The 16586-nt window shown below is 37.9% G+C and overlaps 1 protein-coding gene across 1 annotated transcript in view; it reads right to left on the reverse strand.

Moving 5' to 3' along the window:
• Nucleotides 1-16586, reverse strand: part of LOC136863266 (uncharacterized) — a 326298-nt gene that overhangs the window by 72669 nt on the left and 237043 nt on the right. Inside the window, exon 6 of the mRNA XM_067139651.2 lies at nucleotides 10609-10705. Coding sequence (XP_066995752.2) covers nucleotides 10609-10705 — 97 coding nt within the window. The remainder of the gene's footprint in view (nucleotides 1-10608; nucleotides 10706-16586) is intronic.

Raw genomic sequence — 16586 nt, forward strand, 5'->3', positions numbered from 1 at the left:
TTCATCTCCACCTTGCAAACCAATATCTGTCACAATTCATTCTCATTCTTAATTAATGTGTCACAATGTCAGTAGTACTCTATATTTTCAATGTAAACACACACATTCATCCAGTCCTTAGTCACTTCACTTACACAGCGATGGGTTGGTTCTTTCAATGCTAAGAATGAAAGATGGTGGAAATTGCTTGCAGAAATTCTCTGCTTCATGAAATTCCATACCAATTGAATAGGATAAGGTTGCAGTGATAAAGTGTGATTGTAACTACTCTAATCACATTTAATATGCATAAAATATGCATGAAATGCAATACTCAATCGTCGCAGTATGTGGTCTCGCTTTGTTCTTACCTTCGGGTTTCCACATACAGTAACAAGAAATACTAACACTTTGATTGATGATGAACGTCAGCTACAAATAAATGTAATAATAGAATGAGAATATTGAATATCTCTAGGGTGTGGGGTAATAAGCTTACTTTGACAGCATAACATATAGGTTCTGGGAAAAGGATATTGACGTTTGGTTTCCCAAATAAAATTTGATGTTACCTGATCTATCATGAAAAAACAAATTAACTGTACTTGATACTAAACAAAATATATTATTTGAATTTTGAATTGAAATGTGAGATTTTCTGCACTAATAAAGTTTACAGTATAAAACTCCAAAATTAAAATAGATTGAAGCTCTATGCATTAAATTTAAAATACTGTTCACTGAACATTTGAAATCTGTACAAGGAATTTATCCCGCACTACTTCACTTGACAGTACCTTGGACACTGAGTGTTATGACGTATTCCTTGGAAGTGGTATCACCTGTAGGTATCTCAAAACCTGATTTGGCGACGTATCCTTTTAGTTCACAAACGAGAGATAGCATGGTTTGAGAATATAACCACACTGCACAATCAACTTTACAAGTAATTCAGTGAACTGTTAGTCTGCATTACGATGACTCAATCTTCGGCCGTTACTGAACTGACACAAGAACTCGACCGAACATATATACGGAAACACACTCTGAGCATCTAATCCATCTGCTCACTGAAGACTCCATATCCAGATAATTGCTTCTTCTCCATCTAACTGACTGGCCAACTAAGGCCTAACTATTCATATGACTGCTAACTACCATCTCAGCACAACTCTATGGCAAGGCTCAGTATCCAAATGTCTACAACACTTCATCGTTCGAGGCTGTCCATCCAACTGGCATGCCAGTATTAGAGACGCCTCCTTTTATAGACACTAATTGTCATATTGTATTACCCCCACGTCATGGTTAAAACCGTCCATGACATCACTCAAACCAAGCATCGACATATTGCACGTGATGTTTAAAATAGCCGCAGGCTAGATGAGCTCCCTGAATCACCTCTGGTTATTAAGGGAACGTAATGACGCACAAGTACTTAGCATGACTCGACACTGTGACATTATTGCACCGTGTAATGCAACGTCTTTAAAGTTGTTTCACAAAATAAATACATAATATATATATATAGAAAATAAGAGTTTTGTCTGTACATTGCTCAGAATTTGAAAAGAATGGTATATCTGTATCGGTCGTGTCCACAGTAACCACGAAATGCTGTCTGTCTGTCTGTCTGTCTGTCTGTACATGTATCACGAGAAAACTGCTGAAGAGAATTTAATGAAAGTCGGTATGGAAAGTCAGGAATAGAGCCACTACAATCTAGGCTATAAATCATTTTATTCACGCCGAGTGAAATGGTAGTTTAGGGGAAGGCCTAAAGTTAATTCTCAAATATTTATTTTATTAGTGGTCCTATCGATAAATACTGTGTAACTAATGTTATGTAGAATTAAATTTACAATCATTTATGTCTTATACATTTTTACCGTACCAGCTTTGATAACGCAGATATTAATGAATTTTTATTTTTGTTGCCAAGTAAATATCAACACCGAGCCACGAGAAAATGGGTTAATGGAATTTAATGAAAATCTGTATATAGAATCAGGGAATAAGAAACTACAGTCTAAGCTATAAACAATTGTATTCACCCTGGATGAAATGGTAGTTTAGGGGAAGGTGCTTAAAATGTAATTGCTAAATACCTATGTTTTGGTCCTATCGAAAAGTACTACATAATAGAATTTATAGAGAACTCAATTTCCGATCATTTATGTTTTATACAGTGTTACTGTACCGGCTATGATAAGAGTGGTACTTGAGAGTAGGAAGAAAACTGAATGTGAAGGCCTGCAATATCGAAAGCTCATAAAATTGATCAACAATAACAGTACGTTAACCGTTGTTTGTGGTGATGTTCTTTGTCTCTAATGCTGCGACTTATCTCCAATAGATAGGGTTTTTGCTGAATACAGAGTGTAACAGCCTGCCTGAATAATGGCGGGAAATAGCAGGGGAGTTAGATAACTTTCTTCTCTAGCATACCATTCCTGTGGTTCATACATTTTCTGATACTGCTAGTACGTAACTCGCTGGTTCATCATAGTAATCCAGCTACTCGATCCCTACCCTGACGCGCTGATTGGACTGATCAGTGTGCACATGTTGTTTGTTCGGTATTCAGCCTGAAGGCTGGTCTGATCCTCTACAGCTCCACCAACAGCTGTCATAGATAACCTAGGTGTCACTGAAGAGGTATACTAGGGAAATGAGGAGTGAGGTAGTTTCACGTTGCTTTCCTCACTGAGTCAGAAGTTGCTATTACATATCAGTCTGCCAAGCCCACTGAAATGTATGCACGAACCGACCCTATGGGCGATATTTTCACGTCATTCATAACGGACTGGCTGTATAAGGAATGGTATAACTAGAATTGCTCATGCCTCAGTCACTTTCATATTGTCAAAGCCAAGGATGAGACAGACAGGTCAATGAAAGTAACAAATTTATTCTAACCTATACCAAACGACATAGTGCACTGTACACACTACATCCCACCAGCAAAGGCAAGAGTGTGCACAATTAATGGAATAATGGCAGAGGTGCACTTATGACCTGGTCTAGAATTACAATTTCGGCCTATTCCAAGTTATAGCACCACAATTCTCTAAATAATTCAAAATTCAACCCTGAAATGAGCCATTTCCTAAGAAAAGCTTCTTCCTCTTCACTTTTATTAATTTCTACATCCATTTTATTCCAAATTAGCAGCCAAGAGAGGGTTTCCCCTCCTCTGGCTTGGTGGAAAAATTTTCTTCCAAGTTCGATAGATTTCCCCCTGCCAGTGTAGTGAATTAAGATTTTTCATCTCATTGGGTACTCCTGGGAAACAGAGAGTAAAAGGGCATAGTTTTTGCCCTGGGACTCTCTGCCATTCGCGCCCCTCTTCCCCAAAATAAAAGTGTGTTCACGGGTCACGGCTGTTTGTGGCTTGGTCATTCGAGCTCTGGAACTATGGACTGTTAGATCGGCATTGTACTACTGTTTGTTAAAAGTGAGAAAATGTGCTGTTTTCATATGATTATTTCATATGATAGCATTGCTTTTAATCGCGATATTCCTACTGGCGTCATTGTAATGACCTATGTAGATTTCAGTTGGGAAAACCACTAAGGCAGCCTTTCCGAGGATGTAAAAAGGCAGGTGGAGAGTCAGAGTCTGCCATTATAACAAAAATTATCCAACTTGATTTTGACTGATTGTAGACAAGAGGGCCTACCATTACAATGAAAATGCCCTAACCCCTCTTCACATAAGAAAAGAAGTTTAGTGACTTCCCTGTCGCGTTTCTAGGGTAACGTTAAGAGCTATGCAATTTATTACAAACTTACGTGTACACTACCTAACTTAGAATTCTCTACACAATGTAGAATTCCATACTGAAGCACGGGTACATCAGCTGTATGTATGTTTAGTCCTCAGCCAGAAGGCTGGTTGGATCCTCAACAGCTCCGCCATCAGCTGTCATAGATGGCCTAGGCATCACTCAAGAGGCGTACTAGGGAAATGAGGAGCGAGGTAGTTTCCCGTTGCTTTCCTCGCTGAGCCAGAAGTTGCTATTACATATCATTCTGCCAAGCCCACTGAAATGCACGCACCAACCGACCCTATGAGTAATATTTTCACACCATTCATAGCAGGGACTAGCTGCAGAAGGAATGGCATTACTAGCATCACTCATACCTCAGTCACTTTCATTTTGTCAAAGCCAAGGATAAAGCTGAGACAGATCAATGAAAGTAACAAGATTGCTCTAGCCCATACCAGAAGACATAGTGCACTGTAAACACTAGGTCCCACCAGCAAAGGCAGCTAGTCTTACATAAAACAGCAAATCTCTCAATCTACATTATCTTAATGCTAACACACACACATATATACATAATAAATGAAATAAAATGAAGCAAGTGGTAATTAATAAATAGCAAAATCAGATGATAGAATTGAATAAAATAATAATAATAATAATAATAATAATAATAATAATAATAATAATAATAATAATAATAATAATAATAATAATAATAATAATAATAATAATAATAAATACAGAGAAAGGTTTGTAACGGGATATGAACCGCTACAAAGGGGGCAATAAAGAAAAGAATCTTTCAAAATCCTATCCACTGTATATGCATGCTGAAGTCTGTTTTCTTTCACAAGTTCTACCATTTCTCTCTTAGTCATGCTGTCAGACACTGAAATAATAGTGTCTTTCAATTAGGAAGGACAGTATATAGTATTTGTGAGAAGTAAAGGTTGGAGCTCTGATTTCTTGCACTGTATGATAGAATGCATTGTCAAAGACAATGCAACCAGGCAGAAGATTGGGAATGAGTCACTCCTGTAACCACTTATTGTAGTTTGTGCTATTTATTTCATTGTGATAATTTTGAGACAGTGTTGGAATCATAAATAGAGCTCTGCTCTTTGATGAATCCCATTTTACATACCCTACCCTGCATGTATGCCTACCACAATTCTATCCCTTTTCACAATTTGTTTGTAAACATTTCCATTCTGAAAATGGCTACAGCTCCATTAACCAACACAGAATTAATACAAAAATCATCTGATATCTGACGACATTCACAATGATTGCACTGATGATGATTGTTGTTGTTTAAAGGGGCCTAACATCTAGGTCATTGGCCCCTAATGGAATGAAATGATATCAAATGTAATGACATTTTAAAATTCCAAAATCATCCACTGACCAGAATTCAAAACGTGATTATGAAGAATGCATGGATGAATATGATTTTAAGACTATCAGTGGATCCGACCCGCAATGCCCCACCTTCCCAGAAACTATCTTAAAACAATACTACTGCTGACCAAGGGACTGCTTCTAAGGCACATTCTTGAAACAATGATGCTTGATGTCTAAAGGGGTCCAAAATCCAGGTCAATGGCCCTTCATAATGCTACTTATTGCTAGTAAAGTAGCACCATGGTATTTGGCAAACTGCAGTACTAATCAAAAGTAGCGTAGAATCTGTGTTGTGCACATTATGGTGCTACTCACAAGTATTGTATGTTGCAAAGGTAACTCAGACCTATGGCGTTTCTCACATAATGGTACCACTTACAGGCAACGCAAACCAATGGTGTTCCTCACACAGTGGGTACTAATCACAGGCAACTCAGACCCACGGTGTCACTCAAAGTGATACTAATCACAGGTACCGTAAACCCACAGTGAAGCCACCCTCTGCTGCTACTAATCACAAACCTGTTGTGTACCTAACATAGTGGTACTAGTTACAAGTAACTATTCTCATTTTGGTTCCGTATTGAAGTTGACGTATACAATATTGTATTGAACAGGTGGACTTACAATATTGTAATAATATTTGAGACATAGTGGTACTACTCGCAATTAAAGGCGGCCCATTGTGTTTCCCATGTGATGGTACTAATCACAAGTAGTTTCATGGTTCTAATACAATCATCCCTTGCTCGCCCCTTTTAGTCACCTCTTACGACAGGCAGGGGATACTGTGGGTGTATTCTTCATCTGCATCCCCCACCCACAGGGGGCAATGATGGTATTAATGCTAAAACAATCTATGAAGTCGTGACTGTTCCACTCGCACCGAGATGTTGAATCACACTCTTTACAGCAAGTAATTCAGTCCACTCCCACCAGTGATCATTCATCAGATGCCTAATATAAAGAAAGAAATAGGGAAAAACAATTTTAGGGTCCAAGGAGAAATTATGGGAAGATTTTGGAAATGACCTGGAAAGGCTTGGTTAAGTGGCAGGGAAATCTTCCTGGACTGTAATGAATAACCTTAGAAAGGGAGGAAAAAAATGAAAATGCCTAGTGTTTTAAGTAAGTGAGGTGAACTCGTATATACTAGGAAATTACAGGACAGATGGAAGGATTTATTTTGAAACTCTTCACCATGCAAAAGGAAGTCTTCCAATTGAAATCTTGAACAACCAAGTTCATGGGAAGAAGAACAATGATGGCAATGAAATTATGTTCCTGATGTGGAAATAATGGTTAAAAAAACTACAGTAGCAAAGTATCCAGCTGAAATTAGACCCAAATTCTGAAATATGGTGAGAATGTACCCAATAAAGTAATAGCATTAGCATGAAATTTAAGTAAGTTACCTTCTGATTACACAGAAGCAGTAATTGTGCATGTCTATTAGCACAGGAAAAGGAAGGATTACAGTGATTTATTACTATACCAGGCAGGTTGTTAACAGGCATTTTGGAAAAGAGGGTGTAATCAATGGTAGCAAGTGAACTGGATTAAGACCAATGCAGTTTCAGACCACAAAAGAGGTGTCAGGACCAGATTTTCAGTATGCATCACATAATTGGGAAATACGAGAAAAATAGACAGTTATGTTTATATTTTGTATCTCTAGAGAATGGTTTAACATACTGAGCCTATTACAGGATTATGGGATCAGGTATAGGTTATTACAGGCAATCAAAGGATTTATGGTAGAATGAGTTCTTGGTTGAAAGTAGTTACAGGGGTTAGACAAGGCTGCAATCTTTCACTTTTATTGTTCTTGTTTGAATTATTTCTTGAAAGTATACAATGGCAGGAAGGGATTCAGCTCAGCACAAATGTAATATGCAGTTTGGTGTATGTTAACAACTGGTTCCTAATGGCAGACTGTGGTAAAAGCATGCGATCTAATACCTTGAACCTTGAAAACAGATGCAAGAAGTATGGTATAAAAATTAGTAGTTCCATGACTAAATTGATGTGTGTTGAGAAGAAAATTAGGGGACTGAATGTCAGGTAAGAAATACAAAACTCGATGGGGGGATCATATCAAGTACTTAGGTTGTGTACTCTCCCAGTATAGTGGTATAATATAGGGACATATTTTTATCTATTCAGGGGATTGGCACTCGCCCAGTTGCCTGCGCTGTGAGCCTGTCTCCCACCAAGAACATTGCTGTAATGCTGCCAGCGCTCGCCCGGCACCGAGTCATAGTGTGTTTGTGCACAAGAATTCCTGCTCTTTATGAAAGTATTATGTATATACACACGCTCAGTTAAAGAAAATGGCATTGGAACAACACACTGAGCACTAAACATGTTAACACTTTACTAAACTGAATCTTATGCTGATAAAGCTCTCAGCAGACTGCAAATTGAAAATTTGCAAACTTGTGGCACCAAAAAGTGCACTATGGCAACGTGCTTGGCGGGAGACAGGCTTGCAGCATAGATAACCGGACGAGTAAAAATACATTAAAATATATCCCTGTAAGTGAATTCAAATCAAAGTAAGTTCCATTCATATGGTGGTGTTGCTTTACAGAGTACAGGTAAACCTAGAATGAAACAAGAAAATTTCTTGCATGGTGGGAAAAGATAAAATAACAAAAATTGGCATATGATATGCTGTAACTGCAAGCTTTAGTAAGGTCTTTCTTTTTTCCTTTTGACATTCCAGTCAGTCTGTAGGGATACTGCAATTACTTGCAATATTTTATCAATTGCTCTTAGATAATTCTAGTTTAAATATTACATGTTCCTACTATTATTCTGTGAAACGCTTTACTATTATGAGAGATTAAGGAGGAGGTGTAGGTTGGAGAAAAATAGAATTAGGTAGCTGGGGAAGAAGAAGATTTCTGGGGACATACAAAAAGCAATGGGTTGGGATATAGCACCATATCTGAGGTATATTTTTCTTTTTACTAGTGGTTTAACATCACACTAATCGAAGATTTTCAGCAATGCAAGGATGGGAAAGGGCTACGATTGGGAAGGTAGCATCCATGGCCTTAATTAACACACAGCCCCAGCATTTGTTGCATGATGTGAAAATGGGAAACCACTGAAAACCATCTTCAGTTCTGCTGATGGGATTTGAACCCACCACCTCCTAAATGCAAGCTCACAACCATGCAATCCTAACTGCATGGCCAACTCGCTAGGTATCTGAGGTACTTAATTATTGTTTCCATGAAGGACCTATACCAAAGGAATGCAGAGGTGTTATAGCAGCCCCGGTATACAAAGGAAAGGGCGATAATGCCGATAACTACAGGCCAGTCAGCTTGATATGTTGCATGTAAGCACTGGGGAAAAAATTCTGATCATATTAGACTGCTTGTGAAATTACAAACTGGTTTGACAGAAGGGACTTCAGGTTTGGATAATCAGCTTGATGATTTCAGCAAGACAGGTTCAGGGGATCAAATGAACTGTATTACTAATAACCTATATAAGGCTAGATCATGGGAGACTTGATGAAAATGAGGGCTATTGGACTAAAAGAGTGATTGAGTGGGCAGCTACATTCCTAGTAAATAGACCTCTGGGTATTAGGGTAGATGAAGTATTATCTGATCCTGTAACGTTTAAGATTTTTTTTGGGGGGGGGGGGTTAGATGGACCTTTATTGCATATGAACTATACAAGTAAATAACTGGAATCACAGATAAGGCTTTTTGAAAATCATGTTATACTGTTTACAGCAGTAAATAAGTTACAGAATTATGAGCAACTGCAAAAAGACCTTAACAATTTTGCAAGATGGACAGCAGACAGTAGTATGATGGTAAAAAAATAAATGGCATATGGCGTTAGTGCTGGGAGTGTCCGAGGACAAGTTTGGCTCGCCAGATGCAGGTCTTTTGATTTGACACCCACAGGTGACCTGTGCGTTATGATGAGGATGAAATGATAATTAAGACGACACATACACCCAGCCCGCATGCCAGCGAAATTAACCAATTAAGGTTAAAATTCCCGACCCTGCTAGGAATCTAACCTGGGACCCCTGTGACCAAAGGCCAGCACGTGAACCATTTAGCTATGGAGCCGGACAGTATGATGGTAAACTGGGTGAAAAGTGAGATGTTAAGTTTCACCATGAGGAGCAGTTCTCTCAATTTTGTTTATTGTTTTGATGGGGTGAAAGTACCTCATGGGGATGAATGATAATATAAGAGGAGAGATTTGTTGTAGAAATCAAATTAATGATGTTGTAAATAAAGGTAACATATCCTGATGCTTGTTAAAAGGGGCCTAATATTTAGGTCATCGGCCCAACACCTATCTTCATATGGTTATGAAAATAATTACATGTTCTAGTAAGGATGTGAAAAAGAGGGAGTTGTTTGACCAAGTGGCATGTTCCAAGCTGTCTGTGGAGAGATGGCATGGAATGACACCAGTCAAGTAGATATGAATGGAGTTCTTGAAAGTAAGAATGATAACATGAAATCAAGTTGGGAGTCGAAAGGAAAAAAATGTTTTAGGGATTGGGATAATTTACTAAGGAATATTTTCAATAAATTTCCAAATTCTTTAAAATCATTTAAGAAAATACTATGTAATCAACTGGTAGGAATCTGACATCTGGGTGACAGCCCTAAATACAGATCATTGGTTACCGACTGACTGATTATTAAACATTTATATGAATAATATTACGCCTGTTGCCATTTCTTAATGGACGCAGTATTTTAGTGTCTGTTGGCACAGACCAGAGCCAAGTGTAGCTTCCACTGAAGTCCCAGTCTCATCCATGGCTGTGACAATATGGAAGCTGCTGGGGTATGGGTGGTGCTGAGTAATGATATTTGGAGCACAAGTAGTGTGTGAGTATTACGAAAGGTGTTGCTCATAGGATCAGTCGTGCTGCAGTAGCACTCTCTGACTCAATGAGGAAAGCAATGGCAAACTACCTCACTCCTCATCTTGCCTAGTACGCCTCATTTGGGCTCTGCCATTGGTTTTTGCGGTTTCCATATAACTGTTTGTTGGTGCTATTTGAGGATCCAACCAGCGTCTGAGCTGATGACCTAACAGACAGACATGAATAATATGTTACGTAAGAGGTATGTTGATGTTTACATTGCTCGAGCATGTGTTTCAGCAGTCCAGAAACTGAACATCCTGTGCTGCATTAATAAGTTGAATACAAGTTGCTTAAATCTTCCTCCAACCAAATGTCATTTTCTTTAAGATACAGCTTTGCACATCTTGTAGAAATAAAAGGATTATAGACCTGGATTATTCTTGGACTCCTCATTGGGGAAAACTACAACTTGAATCAAAGGTACTCAGGACTCTGAATCCATTTAGTTTATTAACATATTATACAGCAGAATCCCACTAAAGTTAATTCAAATGTTTACCTCAGCTGTTATTTAACATTTACTTACCCAAATCTTTACAGTCCTTCATCGAGCTTCTCTCTTCAGCCAAAGAATTTGAAGAAGTTATTTTCTCCATTTCATCAAAGACTTTATCATCTGTGACCTAAATATAAGCACACATATTTTATTTACTATAAAATTTTAAGTTATTTCAAACACATTTAATAGAATGATTTTTTTTTTTTAACAAGAAGTTATAGTCAAATAATATTCTACCAGACAAGCAAACATATTCTGAAGATCTTAACATTTATTCTTAAGCTGAAGTTAATTAGGCACTAATAATATCTATCTGGCCATGTGCCATCCATGTGTTTGGCCAGGTAATTCTGAAATATAATGGAGTAGACTATACTGCCAGCAACACCATGCTGAATGTCAGGCAGTGATAAAATAACCTGACTCCCCTTGTAGAGGCCAATGACTTCAGGCAAAGGAGCACGCCTCCCTTGGAAGATTGATGGTCACTCAGTGGATTAAACCCCCCTATAATCTATCCTGGTGGAGAGCAGAACATGATCAGCACTCGACTATGGTCGAAGAGGACTGTGTGTGCTGAAATGTTTTAGCATATTTAGTATCAGATAGTGCTCCGCAGGGTTATGATGTGGGAAGCAATGGAAAACCACCACATAATATGTTGCTAGCATAACCATCTTGGCTGAGAACAATGAAACCAATAATGTTATTGCTTTTACGTCCCACTAAGTACTTATGAAGGTTTTCAGAGACACTGAGGTGCCAGAATTTTGTACCACAGGAGTTCCTTTATGTGCCAGTAAATCTACCAACAATGACGTATTTGGGCAACTTCAAATGCCACCAGACTGAGCCAGGACAAACCTGCCAAATTAGGGTCAGAAGACCAGCACCTCAACTGTCTGACTACATGTAACAAGCTTTAACAAACTCATTTTTGATAAAAACCCATAATGACTATAAAATCAAGTATGGTGGCAAATATTTAAGAATAAAGTATCATTTTTAAGTAGTCAATGAACAATTTGCACCAGTTTTATTGGCTATATGACAAAGGCTGCAAATATTTTATTTTAAATGTCCTTTCGTATAAAAGGGTATTTTTATACGTCTTACCAATCTATTAATGTAATTTTTTACCTGATATATTGTGTGATTTATTCTAGCTGATGATATCCCTTAGGGGAAGACACATGTACTAGATTCAATAATTTATATATATTGAATAAGCAGATCACTTAAATATAATATCCATGTTATTCTTAAATATTCGCTACTCAACCATCTGAGCCACTCAGCGTGGCAAACAAACTATGGCCCTTAGCAGACTTCAGAGGGTCAAAAAGTGCCAAGAATCTCCAGGTTAGCCATTAGAACTGCAACACAAAGTCAGATGTATGTATGAAGCAGACAAGATTACTAATGCAATACATGAAATGAGTAGAATTCTAATTGAAATTCTAGGCATGAGCAAGATGAGATAGCCAGGATGTAAACAGTGATGCTCAATGATCACACTGCGTATTAAGCAAGGTCTATAGCAGACTCTTCAGTCAGTTGAAATTAATAAAATTCAGATTAAAATAATTTTAGAAAATGATGATGATGATGATGAGGAGGAGGAGGCTTGTTGTTTAAAGGGGCCTAACATCTAAGGTCATTGGCCCCTAATGATACGAGTAGGATGACATGATATGATAATTAAAATTTTAAAATGTATCCACTGACTAGAATTTAAGACAAATGAAGATGATTAACGATTGTGAACTCAAAAATAATCAGTAGATCTAATTCGCAATGCCTTATTTTCAGTAAAATGAAAGGTGATAGATTATGGTAAAATAAGACATTGCCTTAAGAAATTCAATAATATATCATGCAAATTTCTTTTTTAAAGACACATTAAAATATGCAAACACAAAGTAAAACAGAGTTAAATTAATAAAACATAGCGAACAATAATACAAAGACAAATACGAAACACTGCATTTATATCTGATAAAACAAACCACTATCCGTTATAAAACGGATGACTGTCTGCTGACTGCTAGTCATCTCGCAGGATGAGGGAGATGGTAATCGGCAGTTTTGGACCACGGCACAGATCGACCAGGTCCATGCACTCCGTAAGGATGTTCATCACGGCAAGATGATCGCCGCAAGTACACACCGGAGGGGGTTCTCCTTTCAGTAAGTAGGAGTGCGTTAGTATACTGTGGCCAATCCGAAGATGACATAATACCACTGCTTCTCTCCCGAGAAGTCCAAAGGTATGTCCTCCATCCCTTCGTTGTACCTTTTATTGCTCTCAGTTTATTTGGAAGCGGAATGGCCTTCCACTATCTCCCAATGGGACATAACCAAATGTCTCAGGTGAGAGCGAATATCACTTACTGGAACCTCGTAAGGCAACAAGGACAATGCAACTGCCTCCTTGGCAGCCTTATCAGCTAACTCTTTTCCCTCTACACCCATGTGGCTGGGGAGCCACAAACGCGATTCTGGTGCCGGCATCCGAACACCCGGCCGTTAGGTCCTGGATCTGCTGCACCAGAGGGTGCCAAGGAAAACAGGTATTAATAGACTGTAGCGAGCTCAAGGAGTCAGTACACAGCAGGAAGTGTCGGCGCTCATCGGACAGTGCATACCGCAGAGCTTCACAGATAACATAGAGCTCTGCTGTGTACACACTACAGGTTACTGGGAGAGCAAAAAGGAACCTATCATTGTCGACAACAAACGTACAGCCCACTTTCGTTTCTGCCCTCAGACCATCCGAGTAAATGATGACTGAACCTGGATACAGGCCATCAACAGACAGGAAGAGTCTCCGATAAATCAAAGGGTTCGTGATTTCCTTCGGGCCAGTGTGCAGATCCAGGTTTATTTTAGGTCATCGTATTATCCATGGAAGCACCCCACTTGGTTGTCTGACAAGGCAGGGAACTGAAGGTCATCAAACAATCTGCGACTGCTATACAAGCATATTCCAACCGGTTGCATTGCTCAAGGATAAGCAGTGTACATCTGACTGTTTCCTTTGTGGAATGCACAAGGATAGCTTGGGTGAAGTGGCATCTGTCGCAAATTTGCAGCATAGACAGAAACAATTGCTGGCGCCTCAAGTGTAAAGGCAGCACACTAGATTCAGCGAGCAGGCTAGCAATGGTGCTTGTACGAAAAACACCTGCTGCCAACCTAACCCCGCTGTGGTGGATGCTATTGAGTTTCGCAAGGACACTTTGCATTGTTGATCCATATTACACCTGCTCACCCTCTGAGTCTCAGGCTAGCATTAATCTCAGGGGTGATCAGTTCTTTAATAAATATCTAATAAACATTAGTTCACAAAATAGGGTGCTCAATATAAACACAGGGGTGAACGCGGCATACAAATTTAAGGTAGGGGAAAGCCATAGACACACAAGTAAAGGATTCCACAATAGCACTGGAAAGTGACAGAATTGATTTCCATGAGCATAACTGACTATCTACAATAAAAAGATATGGTAACAGTTTCCTTTTGAAATTGCAACAAAGAGCAATTTATTCATGTCATTTGGCAACGTTCAATTAGCAACAATAATTCACATATCACAATACCAATCCTGAAAAGAAATACGATGTTTCGTTTCACCTCACCACACTGATGGTGTGGATGAAATTACCTGAGGTCGATTAGCTGATCCATGGGGATCGAACCAATATCCATATGCTTGGATATGTAAATCTTAAATACAATTTTAGAAGACGTGGACACAATTGTAACTTTAATTACGGTCGTTTCCACGTTCCATTAGAAGAGTCACCTCCGGCTATTTACATTTCAGATTGTCCGGATTACTATATTGGAAATGTTATCGAAACTAAAATGGGAATACATTAGACGGACGGACTCTAGCCTTCACATCCAGAGTCACGAGCATGCCAGGAATAGCTTGTCAAATTAAAGCTTAACTAAATAGTTACCACCGTCAAGGCGACAAAAGTATCAGAAGGTTTCTCTACTAATCTCAATAAATCTTACGTTTACCATCCATGGTCTCATTCGGACATTCATGAACACAAGCCTCCAGGGGAAACGTAAGTTGTGGATCAGAAACAACCTGACTCACGGCGACAACATTTATTATTATTATTATTATTATTATTATTATTATTATTATTATTATTATTATTAAAGTTGGTGATTTCAGTTATTTCTCATGTTCATTGATGTTATAATATAATGGACATGATAACGGGTAATCTGCATTAAAATATTATTATTATTATTATTATTATTATTACAATCGCCAAAAAATTACCATTATGATTATTATTACCAGTGTTAAAGATCTTATGTTTATCATTAACATGTTTACAATCTTCGAACTTGATCAATACGGCCAATATTACGGGTCTAGAATATTTTTTATTATTATTATAATGGGCTCCATTTACATCCGTTTCATCTGATATGATTCATCATTCCACCATAAGTTTATTCGTGTGGACATCAACCTGGGGCAAATATTTGTTTATAAGAAGGGGAGTTAGGGATTGGAATAACTTACTAAGGGAGACCTTCAATAAATTTCCAATTTCTTTGTAACCGTTTAAGAAAAGGCTAGGAAACAACAGATAGGGAATCTGCCACCTGGGCGACTGCCCTAAATGCAGATAAGTGTTGACTGATTGAACCTCTCTGATCTCTGGGGTCGTAATGCTTCAACAACTTAACATGCAGCTTTATCTTTCTCGTACGTATTTCAATGGGGGTGTGATCCTGGACTCTCCATAGCTCAGTTCTACTCTGCCTGCATCCCGCGGGCTGATATTTTCCAGTACCCAGACACTAATAATTCTCCATGTTCATAGTAGATTCATTTTAATGTTTCATCGTAGTTTGATTTAATATTTCATCGTATCTTCATTTAATATTTCATTGTAGATTCCTTTTTACTACCCCTGACATGGACGTCTCTCTATCCTCATACCTCAGGGTGATATTACACATTTATCATTCACAGAGTTCGTGACTGATTATCAAATTTTGGTACGATCCCATTTATTTATTAACTGCCTGTTATTTCTCATTTCCCCATTTACACTTGACTGTTTGTTAGAGGTCATCCTCCACGAATTAACATCGGGGTGTTTATTTATATTCTCCTAAATTTTAACAATCTTGGACTCATAATATTTACGTGGTCCCTAACCACTATTTTGCACAATATAATTTCTACCTTATTCAGCATAAATTAATTAAAATTTAAATTAACACATTATTTTGGACCCAATTAGAAATCTAGTATTTCATTAGTGACTAATAATCATCTTGTTAATCTATCCATTTAAAGTTCAACATTTAACACAGTTTACATTTCAATATCGCATTTTAATCCCTATAACTTAATCCATGAAAAACACAACCGGCAAAATCTCGGCATTTTATTATTATTATTATTATTATTATTATTATTATTATTATTATTATTATATCATGACCTTCCCATACATAAACCACACATTTAAATACACCGGCACTTTCATGTCTCTGGATTTCTCGTAACAATATGCCTAATTCCTAATATTAAAGTACAACAATCACTAAGGTGATCAAGAAATTCATGCAAATTAAACTTGGTTAGCATCAAACAAACACTGAACAAAGTTAAATGAACTCAAATCTCTTGTATGTACAACAAACAAGCAATAATTAATTAATTTAACCCATAGTTACATTTTGTACAACACACAAGCAATCATTAAGGGATCTAACCCGTTTTCACATTTAATTCTAAATACTGTCCATCCATCTTATCTCAAATAAATCATGGATCCAAGAAGCGGTCCATGTGTTACGTTAAGTAACCATTACTAATTTACTTATTCCCCCATTTTATCGCCATAATATTCCCACATAATTAATCAAATTTTACTACTCATCACTATGTAGAATTCCTGTGTTCGACGGATGAGAGGCCGCATGGCCCCCATCCGCCTTACTCGGTCATTCGGTT

This window comes from Anabrus simplex, chromosome 2, assembly GCF_040414725.1.
Source record: "Anabrus simplex isolate iqAnaSimp1 chromosome 2, ASM4041472v1, whole genome shotgun sequence".
Lineage (NCBI taxonomy): Eukaryota > Metazoa > Arthropoda > Insecta > Orthoptera > Tettigoniidae > Anabrus > Anabrus simplex.